Source organism: Bidens hawaiensis, unplaced genomic scaffold (assembly GCF_021521415.1).
Source record: "Bidens hawaiensis isolate Kalapana, Puna unplaced genomic scaffold, B.hawaiensis_p1.1 tig00419516_1, whole genome shotgun sequence".
Classification (NCBI taxonomy): domain Eukaryota; kingdom Viridiplantae; phylum Streptophyta; class Magnoliopsida; order Asterales; family Asteraceae; genus Bidens; species Bidens hawaiensis.
The window spans coordinates 80,697-108,370 of NW_027504887.1; the positions used below are offsets into that span (position 1 = coordinate 80,697).

Genomic DNA, 27,674 nt, shown 5'->3' on the forward strand with positions numbered 1-27,674 from the left:
ATTTTTAATAGGCTTTGCGGGTGTTTGATGTTGTTTAAGAAAATTAGTGTTTTTTCAGTTAAGCTTGGAATCTTATGTGAAACTGATATTGCTGTTTGTGAAGGTCATACGTTGGAAGTGCTCTCTTAGTCACCAATCATTAACAAAGTATTGATCATATGTATGCAATTGTCTTATCTGAAAACTATGAGTCTAGTTAAATGAGTAGCAGACAAGGCAAGGGTTGCATGTATAACTAGAGATCGAACAAAACCATGACGTAACCTCAAAGAGTCAAAGTGCAGCTAGCAGAGTTCTAGGTCAGGTATGAGGTGAAACAGAAAGAGTTAAGTGTGATTATAAAGATATATTAAGTATTTGATGTTCGTTTAAAGGACAACTATTACCTACTAAAGTTCATTGATTGTTGTCAGTGAACCAACTTTTCGTGCATTTGCGCGCGTGTTAATAAGACCGCCCGACCTGCATTGGCTTGTACCAGCAGGCGGGTTATGACAAAAAGTCATGTGTCTGTTGTTGATAAAAAAGATTTTGTTTATGATCAAGAAGGCGTTAGTGATACGCACATAAAGAGGTCATTGATGACACATAAGTAAAAGACTATCATCGGTGACCTATAATGAGGATCATACAACTAAGAACATAAAATAAAATGAAAAGATAATATCCTAAAAGTTTCTAGAATTAGAAGTTTCAAAGATAACATGTTACCATTTGGTGGTGTACTAGCTCAAAATTCTATTCTTTCATTGTGAGAGAGGAAAGGTGAAAAACAAAAATGTAAAGTTAGCCTTCTATTCCACGAAACCTCGTCGTTTGAACTTTTTGATTGATACGTGACACGCTGTCATGTGCTTTGTATTATAAATAGCTAATATTAATATTATTATCATTAATATTAATATTATTAATCATTATAAATTTTATTATAAATAACTATTATTAATCGTATTAATCATTATAAATTGGATTTGGCTCAATGGTAGAGCACTCATTATATTAGTAAGAGGTAGGGGTTCAAACATCACTATCACCAATTTATACGGGAGATATGAGGGATGACTATGGCTTGCTAGGGTTCGAGTCCTGATCTCACACGGTTTTACCGGCTCCTCGCCGTCGTGCTGTTTGGCGGGCGTGGTGGTCGGGTTTTATCCGGGGAATCCCTCAATAGGTGGACCGCTATGGGCTCCGTCCGTCGTGACTTGTGGCCGGCTCAGGCTACCTTTAAACAATGGGTACCGCGTACGGAGTACCCGGCGTTACTTAGTTGGTTGTTCCAAAAAAAATATTATTAATCATTAATAATAAATAAATAATAAATGAAAAGACCAGCAGCATTTCTTCCTTACTTGAAACTCGTAACCAAATGAAGACAATCGTAATATTAATTCCATCTCCAAACCACCTTCTCTCACGACGGAGATATATATACTCCGTCCACCTTTAAAACACCAACCACCACCACTACCACCATCATGGGTACATGTGCATCCAATCCCAAGCCTCCAAAACGCAACCCATACGCACCACGTGACTTACCGGAACATGAAGATACCTACGATTCCTCCGTCACCGGAAAAGCCTCACCGTTTTACCTCAGCCCTATCCAATCCTTATTAGGCATCCAAAAGTCTCCGGCACGGCCGTCAACCGGCGACAACTCCACGCCGAAAACTGGAGCGTTTCCGCCGCCGTCGCCTGCGAAGCATATAATGGCGGTGCTGATGGGAGGACGGCGGACAGAAGACGGTCAGGAAGTGATGACGGGTTTGGATAGGAGGTTCGGGTTGTCGAAACGGTTTAAGGATTTGTACGAGGTTGGTGAGGAAGTGGGACGAGGGCATTTTGGGTATACGGTGTCTGCCACGTGTAAGTCCGGTGAGCACGCCGGTGAAAAAGTCGCCGTGAAAGTCATACCCAAGGATAAGGTATTGAAATATGAAAGTGATTATTTTTCACATAATTGTTTTTTTTTTCTAGAAGGATGATTAACAAAATTAAACCTGATAGAACTTCGTTAGACTGATAAACTATTAAAACCGAACTGTTTGAATCTTATACCGGCCAAACACGTAAACTTGTTTATGTTTGATTGGTTTACCATCAGACATGTTTCTTTTTCGGGGTCGTCTTCGACCTCATACAAGGCTCGGTAGGTGTGTAGGGCATGGTTTTGATAAGAGAATCAAATATTTTTATAAAAAAATTTATGTGTTTAAAAAAGTTAACCTACATAATGAGAGTTTGATGCACTAGAAACCAAAAAGACCTAAATATGTTATTGCTACAGTATGTCAATAATAGTTATTATGTTTATTCGTATTACAATTAATGTTGATCTTTTTAAAAAATTATTTATATAAAACCATTTTTTAATATGTGTTGGGCACTCAAATTCTTAAGGAGGGCCATTTTCTTTGTTATTTCTCTATATACACTTTAAAAAAAATACCAACAACAATTGTGATAATTTTTGTATACATAATTTTACAAGTGAATTATGAAAGCATTCAATTTTTTATAATATGTAACGTTTTACTTCGTATCATGGCCATCCGGTGCATTGGAAGCTAATTAAATATTCTATTGCCGTTTTGCATTAAAGGATTGTTGTTAAACTTTCATTTTTTCAATATAGAAATAGTTTAGTGGTGAATTAATTGTCACAAAGTCTTCTATAACATTGAAGACAGTCGCAAACTAGTGACATTTGGTTACCTTTGTAAGAAAATATGAAAAGTCGGTCTTTGCGACTGTTTTGTCAAAAAATAAAGTCTTGTCAATTTTTGTGGTAGCGTTTATTCTTACTAGAAATATGAAAATATTTGATGAACCATTTTATATATTACATCCAAGATACGTATATTTGGATATGCCAGTGAATATTGACTCGTTGTGATAATTTATTATTTCTAGTTTTCATTAGCACGTGAAAAAATGAATAATATCTGATTTAGATCATTTGTAAGCTCCAAGGTTTTATTTGCATGTGAAAAATTGAATAATATCTGATTTAATTGATCACAATCATAATATTAAATTGGATCCGTATATCCGTGATCCCCTGAAGTATCTAATTTATTCTATTAATTTATTTCATTGTTTGATCTTCCTTTATTTAAATTTAGAACCTCAAACAACACAAACAGTCAATAGTCATTTTATTACTGTTGATTATATGTGGTAGCCTCTTAATGGTTAAGAGTTAATTTTAAGTCTGAATGGTTAAAAGGAAACTATTAAGAGGTAGCCTCTTAATCATTCAGACTTAAGGTTACCTCTTAACCATTATGAGATTATGAACCATTAAGATGTAGCCTCTTAATGGTCATTAAGAGGCTACCAAACAGCCTCTCATCACTTTCAAAACCGACTACCTAATTAGTTATTGATCAAGGACCTGAAATGTAATTATTTTTGGTAGATGACGACCGCAATCGCGATCGAGGATGTGAGAAGAGAGGTGATGATACTAAAAGAATTGTCTAGGCATGTTAACCTCGTACGTTTCTATGAGGCTTTTGAAGACAATGATCATGTCTACATAGTCATGGAGTAAGTATACACCCATATTTAGCACGTGAGATGATTCTAATTTCTAAGTAACAAAAAGTTAATTCATTTACAACAAATAGTGTATATTGACAACTTTACCCGAGGGTAAATTTGTCAAATAATATTATCAAGCATAAACAACTTTTTTGTTATATATATTTAACTTTGCATTTCTCAGATTATGCGAAGGCGGGGAGCTTCTTGATCTAATACTTTCAAGGTTCTAAAAAAAATGCATAGCATTTTAGAGATTTTTATTATTATTATTTTTAACTCATAAGTTTAGTTTTGAATTTATAATTTGTTTTAGGGGCGGGAAATTCACCGAAGATGAGGCAAAAAATGTTATAATTCAGATGCTAAATGTAGTTGCATTTTGCCATCTACAAGGCGTAGCGCATCGCGATCTTAAACCCGAGGTACAAAACTACAAACTATATTCTTTTTATTATGTTTGTGTTTCCGCTCTACATTTGAACTTAATCTCGAATTAATTCATGTTTTGCTAATTGTTCTTTTTTATTCATTTGATTAGAATTTCCTGTTGAAATCGAAGGAAGATAATTCCCTGTTGAAAGCCATCGACTTTGGGTTATCTGAGTTTGTTAAGCCAGGTAAGTAATAAAACACGAATTAACAATTTAACATATGTTTAAATTTGTGTTTTGAAACTGATTAATATCAACTAATCACAATCAAATAATTAGTTGCAATAAATAATGTTAGATGTGCTTCAAGTAGTTGCATGTAGTAATCAAATAATAGATTCAGATTATTTAAAAAGCTAAAAACTTATTTCTTCAAATTATGTATTATTGAAGTATTCAGATTTACATTATCCCATTTGTATTTTATAACTTATTATTATATTTAAAATAATCACATACTCAGTTATGTTACTTGAGATTTTAGGCGGTATTCACTAGTAGTTAATTACTCGTAGCGATTTGCAGATGAAAAACTAAACGACATTGTTGGAAGCGCGTATTATGTAGCACCCGAGGTTCTACTTAGGTCATATGATACCGAAGCCGATGTTTGGAGTGTGGGTGTGATATCATATATTCTTCTATGTGGTAGTAGACCATTTTGGGCCCGAACCGAGTCAGCCATTTTTCGGGCAGTCCTCAAAACGGTTCCTAGTTTCACCGAAAGCTCATGGCCTTCATTATCTCCAATGTCTAAAGATTTTGTGAAGGGTCTATTGAATAAAGATCCTCGTAAGCGGTTAACCGCTGCCCAAGCTCTAAGTAAGTGTTCATCATGTTTTGCTCGGTCTTATACTTTCTTCTACATGCTTTTATAAATAACTTTTTTGTCACACCATTTCTTGTTTCATTTAGCCCATCCATGGATTCGTGATCATAGCACGGTAGAAGTACCAATTGACGTTAGAGTTTTGAGATCGTTAAAATCTTACACGGCTTCACCTCCTTTGCGCAAGGCAGCTTTACGGGTACGCTTTATGTAAACTAATGTCATATTAACATTAACACAAGTAAACATATAAATAAAGTGTATACTGTTTGTGTGTATCTACATTTGACTTACATGTTTTTTTCTATACGTGACAGGCATTGTCAAAAACCTTGACTACCGACGATCACTTTTACCTTAAGAAACAATTTGCACACTTAGCGAACTCAGATCGTGTAACAGTTGGAAGCATTAAAACGGTTAGACATCGTCTCGTTGCTCTTTTTATTTAATCTTTTTTAACAACACATGGCTTTATGTTTACATGTTATAATCGTGTGTGGACAGGCGTTGATGAAGTGTGCGACGAATGCAATGAAGGAGGCTCGAATCATAGACTACCTTAATTGGGTAATTGGTTGTGTTAACATTTAGGGGTTAATTAATGGTCTTTTGGTGCATGTTTTATTTTAAAGTTTGTTTGTATTTGATGGTTAATTACAGCTGACTGCACTAGAATTGGACTTTGATGATTTTTGTGCGGCTGCGGTTAATGTTTATCAGCTCGAAGTACTCGATCGATGGGAAGAACATGCCCGTTCGGCTTATGAGATTTTTGAAAATGATGGTAATAGGGCCATCATTATCGAAGAACTTGCATCGGTAAGTTAATGTCTTCAATAATCCGAGTTTGTTACATAAGTAGTTTGTGGTTTGATTTTAGTTACCCTTTAAAATAAGTTTAAAAGTTTGCGTTGTTTGGGTTTTGTGGTTTTAATTTTGTAATAAGTTTGAGTTATAACACAAACTTCTAATAAAATTTATGTTAGGTTTTTATATAACGATGGTTATACCTTTTTGTTTCTCAGGAACTCGGGCTTGGTCCTTCGGTCCCACTGCATGTTGTTGTGAGCGAATGGATACGGCATTCGGATGGGAAACTAAGCTATCTTGGATTTGTGAAATTGTTGCATGGAGTGTCCGCTAGAAATAACCGCAAGTTACGATGACGTTTGGTTTTCCGGTGAGGGGTAAATTGGGTATTTCACTTTTAGAAAAAACGAAAATAAGCATGGGTTCAAGATTCTTTCATCATGTATATATGATTGGTATCAACATCGTTTCACTCGAGCTTTTAGCCTATAAGCTCAAGAATGTGAGTTTAGTTTATGAAATGTGCAAATATGAGTAGAAGCAGTAAATAAGTTATTGTAATATGTAAACAGAAGTGTTAAATGATTAGTTTGGGTTGGAATTTGGAATTTGTTAGCCCATTATAAATCTTAAATGGACTAGTAATTTATTGGGCCCAGATCATAATTGGTTTTGGACTTTTGGGTTTAAAATGAAGTTTTAGATCAATCAAGTAGGGCCTAATGGCCAATAACATATGCAGAAAACTTTTCGGATAACATGAGCTTGAAGCCTTTAACTAAAAGGGTATATTATGTATTATAGATTTATTGATTCTTTAATTATTTATATCTATCTTGTAACTTTTTTTTATAAATTGTACTTGGATGAAAAGAGTGACTTTTATTTTTATTTCGCATGACATTTTCAGTACATAATTTTGAATTTTAATGGCGTCCTTCTAGCACAAAGTGGCATGTGGCGTGAGTCCTAAAGAAAGACAAGTTGCACCAAGTATGTGATCATCATAACCACCACCAAGCCTTACCTTTATTAGCATTGCTTTACTCATTTATTATTAATATTAATCAAGGCTTTAAAAATCGAAAAACTTTTAGTGTAATTTATATTCGAAATTTCCGACTGTCCTTATAAAATTTTGGTTAAGCCCGTCGGTCGCACTCCTCATAAGAAAATTATTAGGTCCGTCACTGGGTGTTCCCGCTGATACCAAAGTGTTCCCGAACACTATCCCGAACCATCCACACCAATAAAATAGATACACAAAAATTGTTTAGATTTTAATGGCTATGGTATTTCAACTTGCGTGACTTGACGTATGACAAACTAAATGTCTCAAATTTTTATAACTGATTTGACTAGACATGTTTTTACAATATGTAACTATTAAATTGTATTTTACATACTAGACAAAATACCAAACCAAATAGGCAAATATGATGATCCAACTATGGGAAATTTTTCAAAATGTCCATTTTATCAATCCAAGTCAATACTTGGTTTATGTTATAAAATCATACATTTTAAAAGTTATGAAAGAAAAACAAATGAGTCAAGTTAAATATATTAATATAATATTCAAACCATAAATTAATTTAATTCACTTATTTTATCGAAATTTGGTTGCCGGTCATGTTTTTAAAGGATAAAATTGACGTTTGTCTAGATTTAAGGGAGAGACCGATGGTATATAAATGGGCATAAGTTTTTATCAAATAAAAAAGTCTTGATTTGAAATGATAATGAATGTTTTGGAAAATTTGCCCCTTACTATCTCTCAGCTATATTTGATTTTCTATGGTGTTTCTGTCCTTGCGGTGGCAAACAATAAGCTCTCAACGTTTTACTCATAAAGGGAAAACCAAAAAGCCATGAATGGTGTGACTTGTGAGGTGTCTCTATCACAAATCTAATTATGACTAGGCTTATTTTATGTTTTTAACTATAGAAATGCTTTGCACCCTTGTGATTCTCATATTCCACAGCCACAACAGTTTATTACTTGACAATTGGGCATTTAAATTTGCATTGTGAGTTGTGACAAGATGCTAGACCTGTGTAAGTAAGTATATGTCTTTCAATACAGATATGGAATTGTATCATATTGATACTAGACGTGACAGACTAATGCCATTGAGTCTTTGAATTTTGCGGTGATTCAAACGAACTTTACAGGATTAAGTACCGAGAATACGACTTCAAGTAGAATGTTATTGGGATAATGATTATCACAGATCGAAACTGTTAGACTAAAGTTGTATTATGCATGTGTAACATTAGGTCTTGCTCACTATCAATATTCAGAAAAAATGTATGAGTCACCTATAATTTTTATGTCTTTGTAGTACATTTTAATGGTTTATTAGTCTTGTGTCAGTCAAAAAGTTTCAATAACATGCATCTGGGTAGAAAATGCAATTTTAGGTTTTATACTAGAAGTAATTTTTAAATCATGTTTCATGTTAAAAAAAAGGTCTTGGAGACTTCCAAAAGATCATCCATCTTCTTACGACTTTCACCTGGGCACACTTAAATTTAGAATTCCCCACTCATCAACTGTCATTGTTTCAAAAACACGTTGGTGATATTTAAGGTTTGATTCTTCATATTAACTCACAACTCTCATCTTCTCAACAAACGTGAGATCTGCCTAGTATATTACATCTTTTATATTCTAACACGATATAGATATTAAAACCCGTAAAAGTTCTTTTAAAACTACCTACCTAGATCAAGGTAATTCTACACCTAATACAAATTTGATTGATTTATATAGTTATAGTCTTCTATTTGGTATCAAACTATCAAATAGTAAAATTGATGTAAATGTTCTAAATTTTATGATCAAGACAATCCATATATATACTAAACTATATAAAAAATAATAATAATTTTCTAAACTTACACCGAATATAATATTGCAAAACTATTTACTAAAATCAAAGAGTAATTAAAAAAAGACTTTCATCATATCATTGAAGAAATTTTTAAAAATATAAAAATATATAGTTAATATACAAACAGATAAATTACCAAGAAATTGTTTTAGAACATGAAATAAATATTAAATATTCATAACATTAAGTCATCAATTCAGTCTTCATCGTTGTTTGATAACAGAGTTAATCCCTCTGGAAATCTGATGAACACTACCAGCCCCATTATTATGAAACCCCAAGCACCCAAACAACCCTGACTTGTACGGCAAGTACGTCTTCCGCCGCATCTCCTCCGCCACCGCCCTATTCGCCGTGTAATGCATCTCATGCGCCGACACCTTCCTCCCACCCACCACCGTCCTGCACCCATCACCCTTCATTATTCTCGAATACTTAACCACCGGCTCTTTACTCCTTCTAGCACTACCTTCTGAAGCACTCCGAAACAGTATCAGGTTCTTCAGGTTGAACTTACTGTACCAAGTTGGCGAGTTCTTGTGACGATTGGTGTCGTCATCGGATAATATATCGGAGATTCTGAAGGAGTTTTGAGTATGCTCACCAGGTGTTTGTGAAAATGCGTCAGAGAAGGAGTTTGGAATTTGGGTGTTTTTTTGAGGTGGGTGGTGGTTGTTTGAGATGGGTTTTAAGGGTTTGATTTGGCCGGCGTGGAAGAGTTCGTCGGCGGCGGAGATGGACGGGGGTTGTGTGAAGTTGAATGCGAAGTCGGTGTCGTCGGAGTCGAGTTGGTGGAAGTTGACGAGTGTGTGGATGGGGCTGGTGGGTGCGCTGTAGAAGAAGTTGGGGAAGCGGTGAGGGGAGGAAGGTGCGGTGGTGTAAGGGGTGGCGTTGGTGCTTGCCGCCGGTGAAGGTGTCATCACTTGTATCTCCATGTCAAGATACTTGTAAAGGGATGGAAATGTGTGAGACGTTTTTGATTTTATACCAGTTTTTTCTTTGATATAATAATAATAATAATACAGTTATATTAAAGTTGGTTAGGGGGAAGAGGCATGCCCTTCCAATGTGAAGACGTAGATTCGATGCTCACTTAGGTTAGTTAGAACCCGACAGGGGCGAGGATTCACGGATTTCATTCAATTCATGCGCATCAAGGGAGTATAGTCTCAAGACGGTCGAGGTGGCAACTTTGAATATAGCCCCGAAAGAATATATTTACACGTGAGATTCTCTACCGTTCAAAAATTAAATTATAATAATAGTAAAGTTATGTTCATTATGTCAATTTTAAAAACCAAAGGGTTTCGAAGTTCACGAGAGTTGTAACTTAAAATAATATACAGTCGTTAAAGCTCAACGAGTCTAAATAATATACAAGAGTTGGGTCCAGACTTGATAACTAAACGAGCTTTATATGAGGTTTGGGATTGATAAGGCTCAGGTCTGGACTAAATAACTAAATGAACTTTAAGCTGTATGTTGTGGTGGGCTATCGGAGGCGCCAGTCCAGTGCTCGCTGCCACGACACTCACGCGTACTACAACATGTTCATGCCAGTGGGGGCACTATTGATGAGGGCATGAGGCATTAACCGGCTCACGGGCACTAATGGGCAATTGAGGAATTGGAGTAAATGCTTTGGCCGGCGCTATTGGCTCACTCACCACAACAAGGTCAAGTGATTCAACATGGGTTTTATCAAGTGTCCAGTCGGTGTCCAGTCAACACCATATGATATGATGAATCTTGGTGATGGCTTTAACCACAACACATGGGTTCAATAAGGCTCGACTCATTTGTATCTAAATTAATGTCTCCTTCCTCAGTCACTCCACAAGCAATTAAGCTAGAAGGCTACGCCACTTATGTTTCTAAAGCCCAAAACTATTTCATTATGTTTTTAGACTGGCATGCCATTTTCTAATCGTTTGTACATATCAATGCCCCCTTGATCAAATGACTATTTAAAGTAATATGGTTTAGTCACATTAATCATTCCCCATGATTTAACTTAACTTTATGCATTATATATTATTTTGTATGTTTTAGATTTTAGTTAGACCAACGAGTATTTTACTAAATAACTAGATATTTCACCAAGGGTTAAACCATAAGATATATAGTTAATCAAAGGCATGGCGCAACCTCATCTTTTCACAAAGTGATGCATATTATACCATACATATTAAAACCCATAAATGATAATAAGTGAAACAAATAAGATAATATCAACCAACTTTATGTTGGCAATGAATGTACATCAAGCAGTCTACTCTATTGATGTTGTGTTGTTAGAAGGGTCTTTTGCTTTTTAGTTTTAATTTCTTGAACATACTTTCTTACCTAAAAGATGAGAATATGATAACTTTATGAAGAATGTTATGATTGTTTTATTCTTTTCAATAAATTAAACTGTATTAAACGGAAGAAATAGTTCTTTTTCTTTTTGTTATTAATGATTTAGAAATACGATTAAACATGAAGTTTGACACGCGTTGACACCAATTATTGAAAATATATTCAAGTTCTTAATACCAACATTACATCACTTTATGAATAGTGAACTATAAAAATACATAATACATGGATCAAATAAGTTAAGACATTTAATTTTAGTCAACAAACGCGAAAGTTAGGAGTGTCACTCTTCCATGTCTCCCCGACACCCTGTAACCAAATGTACACAAAAGGAATGGAATGTCGACTGAGCTACAACAAATACATATACATGAATTGAACCAGCAGTACCTATCATATTAATATAACAATTTCAGTAGCATGTTCAGTACCACATTCGGAGCCTCTTTCGGTATCATATTCAATATCACATTCAGTCTTAAGCATCCAAAAAATCAAGAACCAAGATCACTGAGGGGCCATGGCTAAATTGCTTAGGGCCTATGGATATCGAATTAGTTGCGGTGATGGCTTTGAATGGAAAGAAAAAATCTTGAACTAGAGCAAAGGTCGAAAGTTCCGTATGATTTGCCAACCGCAAAGAGGTTGAAACATATATCACGTGATCCTCATAGGGGTGAGGATGAATGTAACTTCGATTTTGGCATTGGTTATGTTTCAATGGGTTGCAAGTTTCGTATGACTTTTGCGGACCAAAAGAGGACCGGTTTTGTGCACCTCTAAGTAAATCTGCCCAAACCGAGGGTGCAACAACCTGTCTCGATGTAGCATCTTGGTGCTTCGAAGTCTTCACTGACTACGTTGGTTACATATAATATATAGCATTTAAATTATTCAGGTCACACTGTTTAGAATTTTAACTTAAAATAAAATCACCAAAAATTTAAAGTTTTAAAAACATAAAAAAAAACTTGCAGTTACAATTTATAAGCCAAAAGTCTATGATATCTCATCATGCTCTCCACTAACAGAACCATAACATTATCAGCTTACGGGCTGCTCATGATTTCCATACCCGTTACCCGATGCAGCTCCAACACCATACATATCTGATTCCTGATTCTGTCCCACTCCATACCCAGACCCGTACCCGTATCCGTACCCGCCACCACCATATCCTTGCCTTTCCTCATAGTTTCTGTTTGAATCCATTCGCTGCAAAAAGAATTCAAAAATCACAGATCAAGAACAATACCAATCTCAAAATAAAAACGTTTACGTTGTTGTTGTTTCTAACATGCCCCACTAACATGTCTTGTTCGGGTTGATCTGTTAAATTAAATATCAATCCATCACATGTGAATATATATATTTTATAAGGTTACCAACCTATTTCACCGTTTATCATCCGTTTAGCACGTTACAAATTACAACCCGTTTAGATAATTGGGCCACACGGGTCGTATTATGCGATTTTAAGTGTTTGGCTTAAAGTTGATGACTTAATGACTTTTAAACGAACAATTATAGGAACCGTGTTTGGGTTCATTAATCAGAGCAGACACGATTTCAACATTTCCTAAGCGAGCTGTATGAAATGGTTATGTGAAAAAAAAAACTATTTGCATGTTTTAACAAAAGACCTTTTTTAATTTAAACTTAGTTATAGTTATTAAACGACGAATAAAATACCACATGGTATTTACATATACACTAAAGGACAAATAAAAATCCCAGGGTAGCTATTTTTAAAAATCAAAAACAAAAATAAAAAAATATATAAATTAAAAACAAAAAACTTTTACAAGTTCATGTACATTCATTTAATCGATTGAAAAAACAAGCCTTTATGTAGGCTTATTAAATAAATGCGCTTTAAGTCGACACAATTAATTGAATAATTGGTTCGCTTACAGCCCTACAGATTTTCAATATTAATATAGATCAACGAATACAGCAACTAAGCGATACACTAATAACTGCATATTTGACATTAATACAAACCTAAGAATAAAGTCAAAGAATATAAAATCATAGAATGCTTACCGGTCTGCCACCTGGAGATTTACCCCACGAAATCCTAACCGTCTGCTTGCCAATTACTGTCCCATGCATATTCTGAATTGCATCCTCTGCACTTGCTCTATATAACCCAAAAAAAAAAACAAAATTAATAACATTTTACAAAATCAACACCATCAAATATCAATAAAAATAAATACCTATTTGCAAATCTAACAAAACCACATCCTTTTCCTACTGGTATTTTAACTGACAAAATTTCACCACAACGATTAAAAGTTTGTCTTAAATCTTCATCAGTAACTTCTGAGTCAAGTCCACCCACAAATATCTATACATTTATATAAATAAATATAGATTATCAATATAAAAAAAATGTAACTTATTATTTATGTTAAGCTAAAAATAAACTCACTGTTGTATTTGAAGAATCTTCATCAGACATGCCACCAAACGAACCATTTCCACCCGCTAATACAACAGCTAGTATAAAGAATAGAATAAAGTAAATTAACTTTATATATAACATTTAAATTCAAATGTTGCATTAACTGATGATGCTCTAATGCAAAAGAGATAAAAAGAAAATTAGAAGACCAGAAAAACATACCTTGTGATGAAAAGTCTTGTTGACCATACTGTTGACCATATTGTTGACCATAATGTTGACCAGATGGTTTCTTAGGTGTGGCAACACCGATCCTCATGGGTCTGCTAGAACAATACTGACCATTCATCTCATTCATTGCCCTAGCTCTCTCACCCTCGTCACTAAACCTAACAAACCCGTATCCTTTTGAACACATAGTATTCGTATCCACAACTACTTTTGCACCTTTTACTGAGGGATATCTGCTAGCAAATGTTTCAAGTAAAATAGAATCGGTAACATCTGGTGCCAAATCGCCCACAAATATAGATAATTCTGAACCAATTTCACCACGTTTATCACCACCGCCAAAACTTGCCCAGTTTAATTTGAAAACTTGATCGGTGTAGGGCATCGTGGCCCCATTGTAGGTCTGAATGACATTTTCAGCAGCTGAACGAGAAAGGAATTCGATGAACCCGTATCGCTCAGATTGGCCACTTTGTTTGTTCCTTATGAGCTTTATATTTTGCACCTGAAAATTAATATTTTGATTTCAGAGATGAAAAACATTAAAATTTGAAGTTAAATACACTGACTTCTAATTTTTATATAACTATAAACTTCTAATTTCTATTGTGAAAAATTTTTATCTACTCTTCATTCACTTCCAACAACTTTGTTTTATTAGTTCTAATTGCCCATTCTATGATTATTCCGATTTGCTTATTCCCCGAGTTAAATATTTAAAACCAAGTTAACTAACTGGGAATTATAAATAATACACAAAAACAACTAAACACAAATTACAAAAAACATTGCATATGAATCGGAGAAATTAATTGTTTCAATTGATACTAAGTAATTAAACAGAAAGCAAACTGACCAAAACCCGACACGAAACAGTATATAGGCTGGTTTAAGGTTAATGGATTCAACCTAACAAACCAACACGTTTTACACCCCTAGTTGGTTAGGCCCGTTCTGTAGGGTTATTCATCAGTTCGGTCTGGTTTATTCGGTGTAAATGTTTGTTCAGCTTAAACTGGAAAAAAAGGCAAAAAAACCACATGACCAACATTCGTTATCAGATGGAATTGTCCTATATAAAAGTAAGCTAGTACGGTAACTGAATCGAACAAAACGACAAATTTTAAATAACCATAATTCGTTGATCGGTTTGAACCAAGTTCAAATTTTTGTAACCGATATCCCAATTCAGTTTCGGTTTAAAATCGAACCAGAACAGAATATGTAGTTTAGTCCTGTTTAACCGGATATAAAGCGATTCGGTTTGGCAATTTAAGCCAGATTTATTTCAAAATCATTAGGTAGCATTAATTGTCTTCTATATTATTTACGGAACATTTAATTCATTTAATTATATGTTCATAAACACCAGACATATACATAATTGCATAATTCACAAATAGAGATCTGTATTTAAAAACTAAATATATTCTAGATATCCACTCCAATTATTCATTAAATCATGACTTATAATAAAAAGTTAAAAACCTAATTAAAAAATCAACTAAATAATAACAGTAATAATAATAATAATAATAATAATAATAATAATAATAATAATAATAATAATAATAATAATAATAATAATAATAATAATAATAATAAATTACCTCTCCGGTTTGGGAAAAACAAGACTGTAAATAAGTTTCATCCATCCAGTGTTGCAGATCACCGATCCAGATGGTCTTATTATCTTCACTCGAACCCTGAACCTGACCACCGGCGTGATGCTGTTGCGCCTGATACTGTTGCTGCTGTTGATGATAATGATACGGCATGTACGACGGTGGCGGCTGTTGGTACATCATGGCCGGGTGATGCATCGCAGCCCCAGGGTACTGCTGCATAGCCAACCACTGTTGTTGCTGGTACTGTTGCATAGCTAACCACTGTTGTTGCTGCTGCTGCTGTTGTGGAGTCAAATCGGTGTTGGTGGGGTTGGTGGTGGTGGTGGTGGTTGGCTGCTGCATATTGAAATCGGATTGAATGGTTTGACTGGCCGCCGTGAGGGTTTTGTGTGTTGTGAGATGTTGTGGCGGCGGGATGATGAGGATGATGAGACCTGGCGTAGGAGTCAAACCTATGAATCAGGGTTTTTAAGATTTAAACTAGCGTCCGTACATTTACATTCGACACCCTTAATCTTTATAAATACTTACAAATGCTAAGTATATCTATATAAATCGTATATTTATTTTCCTTTTTCTTTTCTTTTCATAGAGTATTTTTTAACTAATGGTTACGGTTTTATAAAGTTCACAACTCGTGGCTCAGTCGAAGTTCGTTTAGAAACGGTTTTTCTTGAAAAAGACTCGTATTAAAACAATTGGGTTTGGCTTGAAGTTTAAATGAGTTGGACTTGAGCCAGGGTTGGCTCGGTCGAAACGCAGATCGTTGGCTTATTTATGTTGAACCATAATTTATATATATATTATAATAGCGTACAAAAATATAAAAGAAAATAATAAGAGATATAATATGCCATCAGATCTTTAGATGTAATGGTGTACTCGATAAGCCATGATGACGGGTGTGCTCGAGCTTTTAACGAGTTGATATCGATCTTTCATCTTGTTAATATAAACGAGAGTCCAAGTTGGCTCGTTTAAGTTGGAGATCGAGCCTGAGGTCGCCTTAGCTTAGCTTTGTGAACAACGGTGTATGAAAACATTTAAGAAAACTTATAATAACGCCAACGCCTAATTAACTAGTGGGAGTAAATAACTCACAAATAGGTTGAAGAAAAAAAAAAGTCACATTTGTTGGAATTTAGCACACTTGTATTTGAAAAGTATAATGTTGAAAAGATACACTAAAATTTATATCACAAATCAAATATTTGTTGTCCATTAGCATTAAAATATCATATTATTATGGATTGATATTTGACATGGCACATATGACATGAGCTAAGATGATCAAATTTTCACCTAAACAATGCTTAATATAACAAACCAAAAATAAAGAATAAAGAGATAAGTGAAGGAAATTTTATCCTATATTGGTGGAGGAAAGAAATTGAGAAGGAACCACCATAGTATAAATAGGTTTGTAAGTTCTTTGTCCCACATCGCTAGATTATAAAACTAGTGAACATTTTATAAGAAATAAAATTTCTATGTTAATGTTCTTATAAGACATATCACACCAAGTGGTCCTGTCAGAGGGTGCTTCGAACATTTTATAAGAAATAAAATTTCTATGTTAATGTTCTTATAAGACATATCACACCAAGTGGTCCTGTCAGAGGGTGCGAAGCACCCGCACGGGCTCGGGCGAAGTGCGATGGGCGCAATGTGACGCTTTGATGGCCCACTTTGCACTTCGCCGCTTAAGGGCCGCCTTAGTATTTTTGTTGGGAATTAAGATTTTTAATAAAATAAAATAAAAATCCTTCCATCGCGATACGCGACGGGTTTAGATTACCCATCGTGTACCTCGACGTGGAGGTTACGCAGATGACACATAGCCTGCCACGTGGCGTGCCACGTAGCAGGCCTAGGTCTGACTTAGCGAAGCTATAAGATGCTTCGCGATACGCGACGCCTTTGCCTATGGCCGTCGCATACCGCGATGGAATCCAAAACTTGCTATAAATAGATGGGCAACGGGACATTCAAATCTCGCACCAAAACTCTAAATCTCTCTCTGAATTCACACACATATACTTTTATATATTAAGATAACGGTATAATACCCGAGTATCGTAACGATATCCGATCGAAAGATATATACACGAATCCGAAAGCTCTGCTTGTTAAGGTATGGCATTGTGCCATCGTGTAAAGTTTCTACTCTCATGATTATCGTTATGATTATTGGTTTTATACTAACCTAGACATACTACATTGTGTTTATCCTAGGTGCTTAATACCAAGAGGCGTTTTCTTTAATTGTAAACTTGCAAGGTGAGACATTCGAGTTTTTATACAACTCACATTTGTGTGAGACAACTATTTTTCCGACACTCTCATGGTGATTTCAAAACCTACAAAACCCATTATAGATTGTCTAAATATTTTCAAAAGTATTTACAAAGTATTTAAAATACATTACAGTGATTAAGTCTCTGTAGACTTACGGGATGGTTACTACTGGTATTGTGGGGTTTTGTATACGAGGCTTGCCTACTGGGCTATTACACGTTACTTATTGGACAAGTGTTAGCCAATAAGTAATATGACCACAGTCATAGATACAGTCGAGTGACAAGTATCTTTCGGTAATTTCTAAGCAGGCAGATGTAAAAACATCTTAATGCTGTAACTATAAAATATGTCATTTACAAATGAATGTACTCACCAGTATTTCTTGTTGATCAAATATTTTAAACATATTTCAGGTGACTTGTTAGAGACAAAGGAATAATGCCTGCGGGCTTCCAGTTTAAATAAGTGGCTTGTCACCAGAATAAAGAAACGTGTTTTGTAAATAAGGGTTTAACCCTATAAAACTTATGTTTGTATCAAAAGGGATTAAATTCCCGATTTATCATAATAATAATCATGGTGTTTTTATACCTCTGATTATTTTTCCTAACTACGGTTCTGATGAAACATTCCGCTGCAAAATAATTTAATAAACACCGATACCACCAATCAATATTCACGGCTTCCCTCCCAAGGTATAGGGGTCGGGGGCTGTGAAACTTAACAAGAATATTGAACTTACCTTGAATAAGTTTATTTTACCTGATAGTATCAAACTACTATCAATCATTTTGTATAAAGAAAAAAAAAGGATTTTGACAAAATAAAGAAAGTGAGGAGACTAGAAATGGATAAATTCTATAAGAAGAGAGGAGGGTTTGAATTTGGAAGATCTCCTTGGTGTGATCTGTTACTGATGAGAACTCTTTATATCCATCTATGAAACGGTGATCATTGTACTTAAATTCATCTCGATGTATAGTAAATCAACGATGATGTAATTAAAGTGGGGAATAAGAGAAACACGAAGGATCAAACATTAGGGACTTAGGGTTGTCTTGGATTAGACATTAGGTTGCACCAATGTCATGTGAGGAAATGGGCCTCCATGGTGTACCTAAAATCAACACTTTACGAAATAGATTTTGTGCGCGTGTTCGTTTATTAAGGAATTAAGATTGTTCGTGTTCGTCTGTATTCGTTCATTAACTTTGTAAGCATGCATTAATGGACACTAGTAGACACAAACGAAAATAATCGGATACTAGCAGATAGAAAAGAACAAAAACAAACTACATATATTTGAGAATAATGATGAGTGGGTATAAAAATGAGTTTTTAGTATTAAATGTCGTGTATTTTAGTTATTTATGTATATCAACTACGATTACTTTGAATGGTTTATGTGTGTAGGTGTTCGGAGCTTAAAGGAGCCAATTCAAAGCGTCCAAAATGGTGAATAATCAAGTTGTAGATGAAGGGAAGCAACTGGAGTTTCCTCTTCCTCTCCTCCCTCCTTGGGACCGACAATCAGTTTATGCCGGGTAGGTTCGGGTTAGAGTCGGAACGAGTTGATTAAAGAAAACGTTAAGTTGGTTTAGGTCGAAACGAGGACCTGAACAAGTTTTAGGTTCGAACGGTTTTGGATTGGAAGAGTTTGGGGCCGAACACGGGTTTCCCATTCCGACCCAAACCCCTAAGTTTCCAACTTTGACGCGTCTTCCTAGTTAAAGTTCTATCGACTAAATTGATTTACAAGTCGATTCCTAATGATATGTACGTGTTTGTCATCCACCATTTGTTTTTTAATTAAAAAACAATTTTAAAAGTGCTATTCTAAGTATTTAATGTATTGTTATTTTATTTAACCTAAAATTAACACATGATAAACAAAGACGGTGCATTTAAGAATTTAATTAGTCAATTTAAATCATTTAAGAGCGCACAATATATATTTTTTTTTGAAAATTGACTTTCATTAAAAACAAACACAACCAACGACTATCACCAAGACGGAGAAAGACGCTGAAATCCAAAAACCAAAAACAACAATCACGTTACATCAAATAAACACCATCTTTTCCAATCCACTACCCCTATCTTAGATCTATTTTTGTACCAAAGAAAACCCAAAGATTTTATATCCGCAACCATTTCTGCCACCTTAGTGTTCTTGCCCGAAAAAATCTTTTCATTCCTAGCCCGCCAAATCCTCCAACAAGTAATGATGACAATTCCATGAATAATCAATCTCTTGTTCCCCGTCGCACCACAAACCTTATGCACTTCCACCAAATCATTGACATGAAAAACAAAAGATCTAGGGATGTTGCACCATGAACCAATCGCATTTCAAACGGCCATAGAAATGAAACACCCGGTTAACAAGTGCTCGAGCGATTCCTCATTACTCTCACGTAAAGCGCAACTATGATCATCACAATGCAAATGACGTCTAGCTAAAGCCTGCTTGGTTGGAAGACTATCCAGAACGGCCCTCCACATAAAAATATTACATTTTTTCGGGACCCAATCGCTCCATTGGAAACTGAAACTCCCAGCATCCACAACGGACCGCACCATCCATCTTTTAATCGCCGAAACCTCGAACTCTTTGCAGCTACCAACCGCCCAAGACCATGAATCTTCACGGTCAACCATCACCACCCCTTGAAGGAGATCTTCCAACTCTTGCTTCTCGATCACCTCCTGTTGGGAGCAAGGAGCTTTAAGCCAATCCCACACAATGCGACGAGAAGATCCAGTGACCACCAACCGATCTGCTAACAAGACATTTTTATGTTTTTCTACCGCATATAAGGACGGATACTTGTCCATAATCGGCGCCGAACCCAACCACAAATCCGTCCAAAACCGAACTTGGCGACCATTCCCAACTGTGGCCCGGATCACTCTATTAAAACCCACACCATCAACCTTAAATTTGTTCCAAAACATAACACAATTCTTCCAAACCCCGGGAACCCCATTATTAACCGGAGCAAGCCCCCAACAGCGCGAGGACCCGTGAATAGACAACACTACTCTTCTCCACATCGCGTGATGATCATTTAGAAATCTCCCAAGCCATTTAGTAATCAGCGCTTGATTATTAACCTCTAAACGAGCGATACCTAAACCCCCTTCTTTTATAGGTTTGGTGACTACCTCCCAAGCCACCCATGACATCTTCCTCACTTCATCCGAACCACCCCATAATAACCTTCTCATCAAAGCTTCTAAATCATTGGTAACCTTCTTGGGTGCCTTAAAAAGCGAAAAATAATAAGTGGGAAGACTATCCAGCACCGATTTAATAAGGGTTAACCGACCGGCAATAGATAACGAATTAACTTTCCATTTAGATAGCCTCTTCTTGAACTTGGACACAACCGGTTCCCAATTAACCACCCTATTCATGTTAGCGCCAACCATAATCCCTAGATAAGAAAACGGGATTCTACCCGGCTTACAACCCATGAAACCAGCTTGGATATCGATCTCACCATCTTCTACACCTACTCCAAATAACACTGATTTATGGAGATTAATCTTTAGCTCCGAACACAAGTAAAATATGCGAAGAATACGTTTCAAGTTATCAAAATTAAAAGAAGACCACTCTCCCATAATCATAGCATCATCCGCATAAAAAAGATGGGATAAAGTAGGACCTTCATTAGGAAGAGTAATACCATGAAACGCACCTATATCACAGGCTTGTTTCAACATACCTGAAAAAGCCTCCATCAGAATAATAAAAAGAAAAGGCGATAGCGGGTCACCTTAACGAATGCCTTTATGACACCCAAATTCGAATGTAGGAGATCCATTAACAAGAACAGACGATCTGCTCGCCAACAAGATACCACTAATCCAATCGCACCAGACCGAAGGAAAACCCATCTGAGAAAGAACCGACAACAAGAACTCCCAATTCACATTATCAAAGGCTTTATCGAAGTCAATCTTGAACATAAAAATTCTTCTCTCCCTCTTCTTAGCCCAAGCAATAACCTCATTAGCCACCAAAGGGCCATCAAGAATATATCTCCCGGATAAGAAAGCCGACTGATGCTCTGAGACAATCTTATTCATAACCGTTTTGAGTCGATTCACTAACACCTTCGACACAGTCTTTAAAATACAACCAATGAGACTTATTGGTCTAAAATCCCCCAAAGAAGACGGATTGTTTACCTTAGGAATTAAGGTGATAAAAGACGAACCAACCCCCGAGCAAAAACTTTTAACCCTATGAAAATGATCAAGAATATCCGCAAAATCCTTCTCGAACAACTCCCAAAAAAACCGAATGAACCTAAAATTAAAACCATCCGGCCCAGGAGCTTTGTCACCACCGCATTCAAAAACCGCCTTCTTGATCTCATGCACGGAAAAATCACTGATCAAAAAATCCGCCTCCACCGAAGACAAGACCGAAAACCCATATCCAATCAACCGAGGCCGATGTGTAATAGATTCTTTAAACTTACCAGCAAAGAAGCGCAAAACTTCCTTTTTAATGAGAACCGGGTTTGTTTCCCACGCCCCATTCACTTCCAAACCCGGAAAATAATTTGAAGCTTTACGTTTATTAATAAAACCGTGAAAAAATCGAGAATTTTCGTCTCCATGAATCGCCCAATTACACCGAGCCTTTTGCTTCAAATCCCGGTAATAATGATTATCCAACTCGCCTAGCCGTCTTTTAATTTCGCTTAAAGACCATGTCTCTTCTTCCAACAAATCCTGGACCTCCATGGTTTGGTCCAAATCACGCAACTCTTGCTCCAATAAAACCCTTTCCTCCTTTTCTTTGGCTTTACAATCGATCGCCCATCTAGTGATAGCATCACGCAAAGCTTTAAATTTATACAGCAATCTCGCGTCCGGAGAACCATGAAACAAGCCATCAACAAGCGTCTTCTTAACCAACGTCCCAAAATCCTCTCTACCAAGCCATGAATTGAAAAACCTAAACGGTTTGGGACCATAGTTCTTGGAAGAACCAATTTTCAAAACCAACGGACTATGATCCGGCTTATTCCTTTCGAGGGCAATATACTCCGCACACGGCCATTCCATAAAGAAATCCCAATTAACGAAGATTCTGTCAATACGGCTTAATTTATTTCCTGCAACAAAAGTAAAACGCCTCCCTTTCAAGGAGTACTCGTGAAGATTCGAATCATCAATGAAATCGTTAAACTCATTGGCCTCACCCACATTAAACAAAGAATTCTGCCTATCCTCGGCACACCGAACCGAGTTAAAATCTCCTGCCACAATCCACCTCCCATTACCCTCCCCGATCAAATCACGAATTTCCCCCCAAAGTGCTCGTTTAGCAACTAGATTTTGAGGAGAATAAACATTGAGAATATGAAACAAGCTACTCTTTCCTTTCACAGTGCCCGAAACTAGAAGCCAATTATTATTCTTGACCACCATTTCCATACGAAAGACTTGGGAATCCCAGATCGATAATAACCCACCCGACCTTCCAGACGAAGGAACCCAATCAAAAGAATACTCACCATAACCCCAAAACCGTCCCACATCCGCAGAATCCAAGGAAACAAATTGCGACTCTTGTAAAACAATAAAACTAACCTCATGATGGACTCGAAGACCTCGAATCCAATCGGCTTTGCTAGAACTCCCTAACCCACGAATGTTCAGAGAAAAAACATTCATTGAACACCTTCTTGATAGCCTTCGGAAACAAGAACCTCTTTAACATTAGAAACAAAATCTTGCAAATTCTCAACACCTAACGCCTTACTCAACTCAATGGTCTTCTCCAACTCCACCTCAATCGGACCTTGGTGTTGCACCGGATCAATACCTCTACCAATCATCGAGGGCTCCGCAGTCTCTCCCTCGATGTCTCCAACCACCTCCGTATTAGTAGACATCCCTTTGTTAAGATCCGGTGTTAAGAACACTCCTTCAACACCTGTCTCGATACCCCTAGTAACATCCGAAGGCACGTGCATAATACCGATAAACCTATCAAGATCAAACATATCTTTATCCTCCCTTGGTCTCTTCTTAGGACGCTCCCTAGAACCACTACCCCCACTCCGATTAGAAAATAAAGACTTCCGTCTGAACTTCTTATGTCCCTTGCCTTTCAACACAGAAACATTAGTACTATCAACGTTACCATTCTCGACCGCCTCCTCATTAGAATGATCATAAGAGTTCGAAAACTCACCGACCATCACGTTAGAATTATCGTTCACACAACCATCCAACCCATTAACAGCATGTTCCCTGACAGAAAACTCATTAGCTTGAGAACATTCGCCCTCTTCACGATGCACATTATGGAACTCATCCTGCACGATATTATCATCACACTTATCCTCCTCCGGTAAAAGGAACCATCATCCTCTTCATACTCTACTACACATTCTGGTATCCATTCCCCAACATCTTCATCCACCCACACTTTAAAAATTTTTCCCCTCCAATTAATGTCCACCCAATCCACAATCCGTTTGCACTCTTTACTCAACACACCGATGAGAGTATACGATAAGTTGTTCTCTTCACCTGATAAGGAAGCCGATTGAACCACCTTGCCAAATCTGCTTCCAATCAAATCGAATACCTCGTCTAACACCAACTGAGCCGGAACCCCATGAACTTGGAGCCAGGCGATCCGACCCTCCTCCACTCTAGTTCTATCAGACCAAGGTTCTAAAAACTCAAACCAGTCTGACCATTTGTCTTTGTCATTCAGGAAGGCATCCCTATCCCCACTAACGTAGAATACCAACACCACTGAAAGCCCTCCCAGATACTTAATCTCTAATGATCTCCAACCATGCTTCCGAACCAACTTTTTCAGAGAAGTTAACGTGTGAAGATTCACCACCCTCCCCGTAAGAGCACATCCCTTCCAATGAGAAAACCGTTCCACCGAATCATCCACCTTAATCTCATCTACTTTGTTCCGATTTAACAAAGAATCAACAAAGGAACGTCCATTACCAACTGATGCATAGGGAACCCCATTCCTATCGAATCCTTCGGAACTAGGGTTTGTTTGACCACTAGGTTTTGCATGACTATTAACAGGAACCGAAGCCGTCTTCCTCCTATTACCAGAATCGGGTCTATAGAGATTCTCACCATCCACAAACCGAGCAATCGCAATAAACAACTTATACGAACCGATCCATACGTCTGATAACTCATCTCCCAACCGTTTGACATCTTTCACCTCGGAAAACGTTACGAAAGCAAACCTCTTGCCCCATTTATCCAGCTTCCTAGCTATATAGGAACCTTCGTAACGACCAAAGCTACCCATAACATCTTTTAAGTCTTGCGAAGAACACTTTGGGGGAAGATTTGAGACAAAAAACTTCGATAAAACCTTGTTATTACCTTGAGCCTGATGACCATTCCGTTTCCCTTTCCGATTACGTGGTTGTTCCCATTCTTCTGAATCCATGCCGCCGTGGATCGTGGTCAAAGCAGCGGGGTGGGAGGCTGGGCGGCTGGGTCGGTTGGCGGCGACTGTGGAGAGGGAAGAGTGAAGGTGGAGGAGAGGGTTTTCCGGCGACTGTGGAGTGGTGGCGGCTGTGGAGAGGGGTTTCCGGCGACTGTGGAGGGTTTTCCGGTTTTCCGGCTAGGTCGGTTGGCGGCGACTGTGGAGGAGTGGAGGCTGAGGTGTGGTAGAGGAGAGGGAAGAGTGAAGGTGGGAGATTAGGGTTTCCTGGTGAGATGTGGTGGTGGCTGAGGTGAGGTGGAGGAGAGCCGGTTTTCCGGCTGGGTCGGTTGGTGGCGACTGTGGAGGGTGGTGGCTGAGGTGGGAGATTAGAGTCGGTTGGCCGGATCGTCGTAGCGGGTGGCTGAGGTGTGGTGGAGGAGAGGGTTTTCCGGTGAGAGGGAAGAGTGGCGGCGGCCGGATCCCCTTAGGGTTCCCCGTAGTGGTGGCGGCGGGATCTCTTTCTTGACCTTTATGTTTAAGAGCGCACAATATATACTAAAATTATAAGGAAAATATATGGTTTTATTAACTTTAATTTTTATGAGGAATCAAAATGGAATATTTATAAAAACGGCTTATTTTGGTTGAAATATATGAATGTGATACGAATTGTAGTGGGTTTTTTTTTCAAACAAGGTTGGTGGAAAAAAGTATTTATTAAAATTAGTTATTTCAAACTACAAGTAGGTATTTTTACAAAAACATATTTTTCTTTCTTAATCTTATTGGACAAAAGCTAACCTATTAATTACTAAATAGAATGATTTAGTTAAACGAAAAGAAGCAAACAAATAAATATAAATGACCAATGCACCTTATTGTGTCATTTCCGTGTTTGAACCTTGTATCTTGTTTTCATATTTTTTTTTCTTTTTTCTTAAAGCTAAATGAAGTGAGAATCATTTATAATAACAACAACAAAAATAATAATGAACTCTTTATGCTAATCGTTATCATACAGTGTAACAATTTAGTAGTTTGTTATCTTTTATTTTTGAAATAAAAGTTAAATTTGAGGCAAACATGAAATTTATACAAACAATTTAGTAGTTTGTCTCGTGTGGTTTAGCTCAGACTATGTGGAGTGTGATCGCCCAATGGTGTAAGTTGCCTAGAGAGAAAGCAAAGGTTCTCCAAGCTTTATGTTTGATTACGATGTGGTGTTTATGGAAAAAGAGAAACACGTTGGTACACTCGGGGACGCCGATTCAAATGTCGAGCTTGGTGGAAGAGATAAAAGTCTTGGGTTTTCTCTGGATCAAGAACAAGGGGGAAAAGACGGGCTTTATTGGGAGGATTGGTGTTGTTTTTGTTTGTAATGTTCTTTAGTGCGTGGGGGTTATTTGGTTGTTCGGTGTGTTCCATGGTCTTTTGGTTTGGTGTTGCGTCTATTGGACGTGTTGGTACATGTTTTGAAGGTCTAGTGACTTGTTAGTTTTTTAATAAAAATATTTTGTTGGTTGTTTAAAATAAAGGTGTAGCCAAGTAAAACGGAATTCGAGGGCTTAAAAATCTCACAAAAATTAAATTGAAGAAAAAATTGTATTACTTTACTTGATTATTGTATAGAAAAATAAATATTTTTCAAATTTCAATCCTAACTTTAAAAAAAATATTTAATTATGGATTTTTTTTTCTCAATTCAAATAGAGCATTTATATATTAAATAAAAAGATATAATTACAATAAAAAGGTGGATAAACGGGGATAAGCTGCCCCGTCACCCCCTTTTAAATGGCAAACTTAATCTTATTAAAAAAAAAGTTATCGTTTTGGAATTGAATTGTCCAACAACATTGAGAAAAATACAATACAGCTTTTTCATTAGAAAATCAATGTTAGTAAATAAGTTTGAAAGGTCTTGAAAAGTTGTTTAAATGGTAAGATGTATGTTCTTCTAACTCGGAGATGTATGTTTGATTTCCGTTTAGACAAGTTCGAAATACATATGGGTGAAGAAACGAATCAAAGTTTTAATCCGGGTTCAGACTTGACAAGGGGCAACAGTATATGAATTCCTTTCGATTCCCACATATCATAGGGTACAGTCTCATGCCAGTTGAGAAGTTAACCTTGAATATAACCTAAAAGGAAAAGTTTATACGTAAGATATTCTCTACCGTTAAAAAATATATATAAAATAACTAGGTTACGTACCCGTGTACAACACGGGTTGGAATAAATAAATTTATTCAAACGACGACATTGTAAGAAATACAAAAAATGTGTTAAATTGTTTATATAAATATGTATTATACGGTATATTAAATTACATATTAAACAATATGAAAAATATATATACATGTCGGAAATTCATAAATATCCAAATATTTCTTTATGTTTTTTGTTACATATAAAATTCAACTTATTTAATAACTTAACTCATTTGAGATAATAGCAGTGTTTAGAAACTGGACCATATTGGTAGTCCAACCGACAAATAAATAGAAATAATAAAAAAACTGATTGGTTGTTCGCAAACCAACTTTCAGACCACAAAAAGAACGGGAAAAAAAACAGCCGAGATAACATTATTTATTTTTAAAACTAAGTAGTTGTACCCAATGGTTCATGCACCGCCTAATGATAATAATAAGTTGAATGCATTACCTTGTCTTTTATAAATGTTGGTTTTCTTATTGATTTCTCATTGGAGCAATATGGTATGGGCTATAGTTTTATTTGAAACTTTAAAGTACTTAAAGTGT

At 36.4% G+C, this 27,674-nt stretch overlaps 3 protein-coding genes across 3 annotated transcripts; 1 reads left to right on the forward strand and 2 right to left on the reverse strand.

The window, feature by feature from the left end:
- The first annotated feature begins 1,339 nt into the window (after positions 1–1,339).
- LOC143609218 (CDPK-related kinase 5-like) lies at positions 1,340–6,231 on the forward strand. The gene is made up of 11 exons (XM_077084033.1): positions 1,340–1,931; positions 3,428–3,558; positions 3,737–3,778; positions 3,869–3,977; positions 4,094–4,172; positions 4,512–4,808; positions 4,902–5,014; positions 5,133–5,234; positions 5,323–5,385; positions 5,479–5,637; positions 5,844–6,231. Exons 1-11 carry the CDS (start codon positions 1,479–1,481, stop codon positions 5,982–5,984), a joined length of 1,689 nt encoding a protein of 562 aa, XP_076940148.1. The 5' UTR covers positions 1,340–1,478; the 3' UTR covers positions 5,985–6,231.
- A 2,497-nt stretch (positions 6,232–8,728) lies between these two features.
- LOC143609229 (uncharacterized) lies at positions 8,729–9,460 on the reverse strand. The gene has a single exon (XM_077084041.1). It carries the CDS (start codon positions 9,458–9,460, stop codon positions 8,729–8,731), a length of 732 nt encoding a protein of 243 aa, XP_076940156.1.
- A 2,386-nt stretch (positions 9,461–11,846) lies between these two features.
- LOC143609250 (polyadenylate-binding protein RBP47-like) lies at positions 11,847–15,654 on the reverse strand. Its single transcript, XM_077084055.1, has 6 exons — positions 15,138–15,654; positions 13,519–14,032; positions 13,324–13,391; positions 13,109–13,239; positions 12,933–13,029; positions 11,847–12,101 (listed from the first exon to the last, which is right to left on the reverse strand). The coding sequence occupies exons 1-6, from the start codon at positions 15,495–15,497 to the stop codon at positions 11,931–11,933; spliced, it is 1,341 nt and encodes a 446-aa protein (XP_076940170.1). The 5' UTR covers positions 15,498–15,654; the 3' UTR covers positions 11,847–11,930.
- Between the last annotated feature and the right edge of the window lie 12,020 nt (positions 15,655–27,674).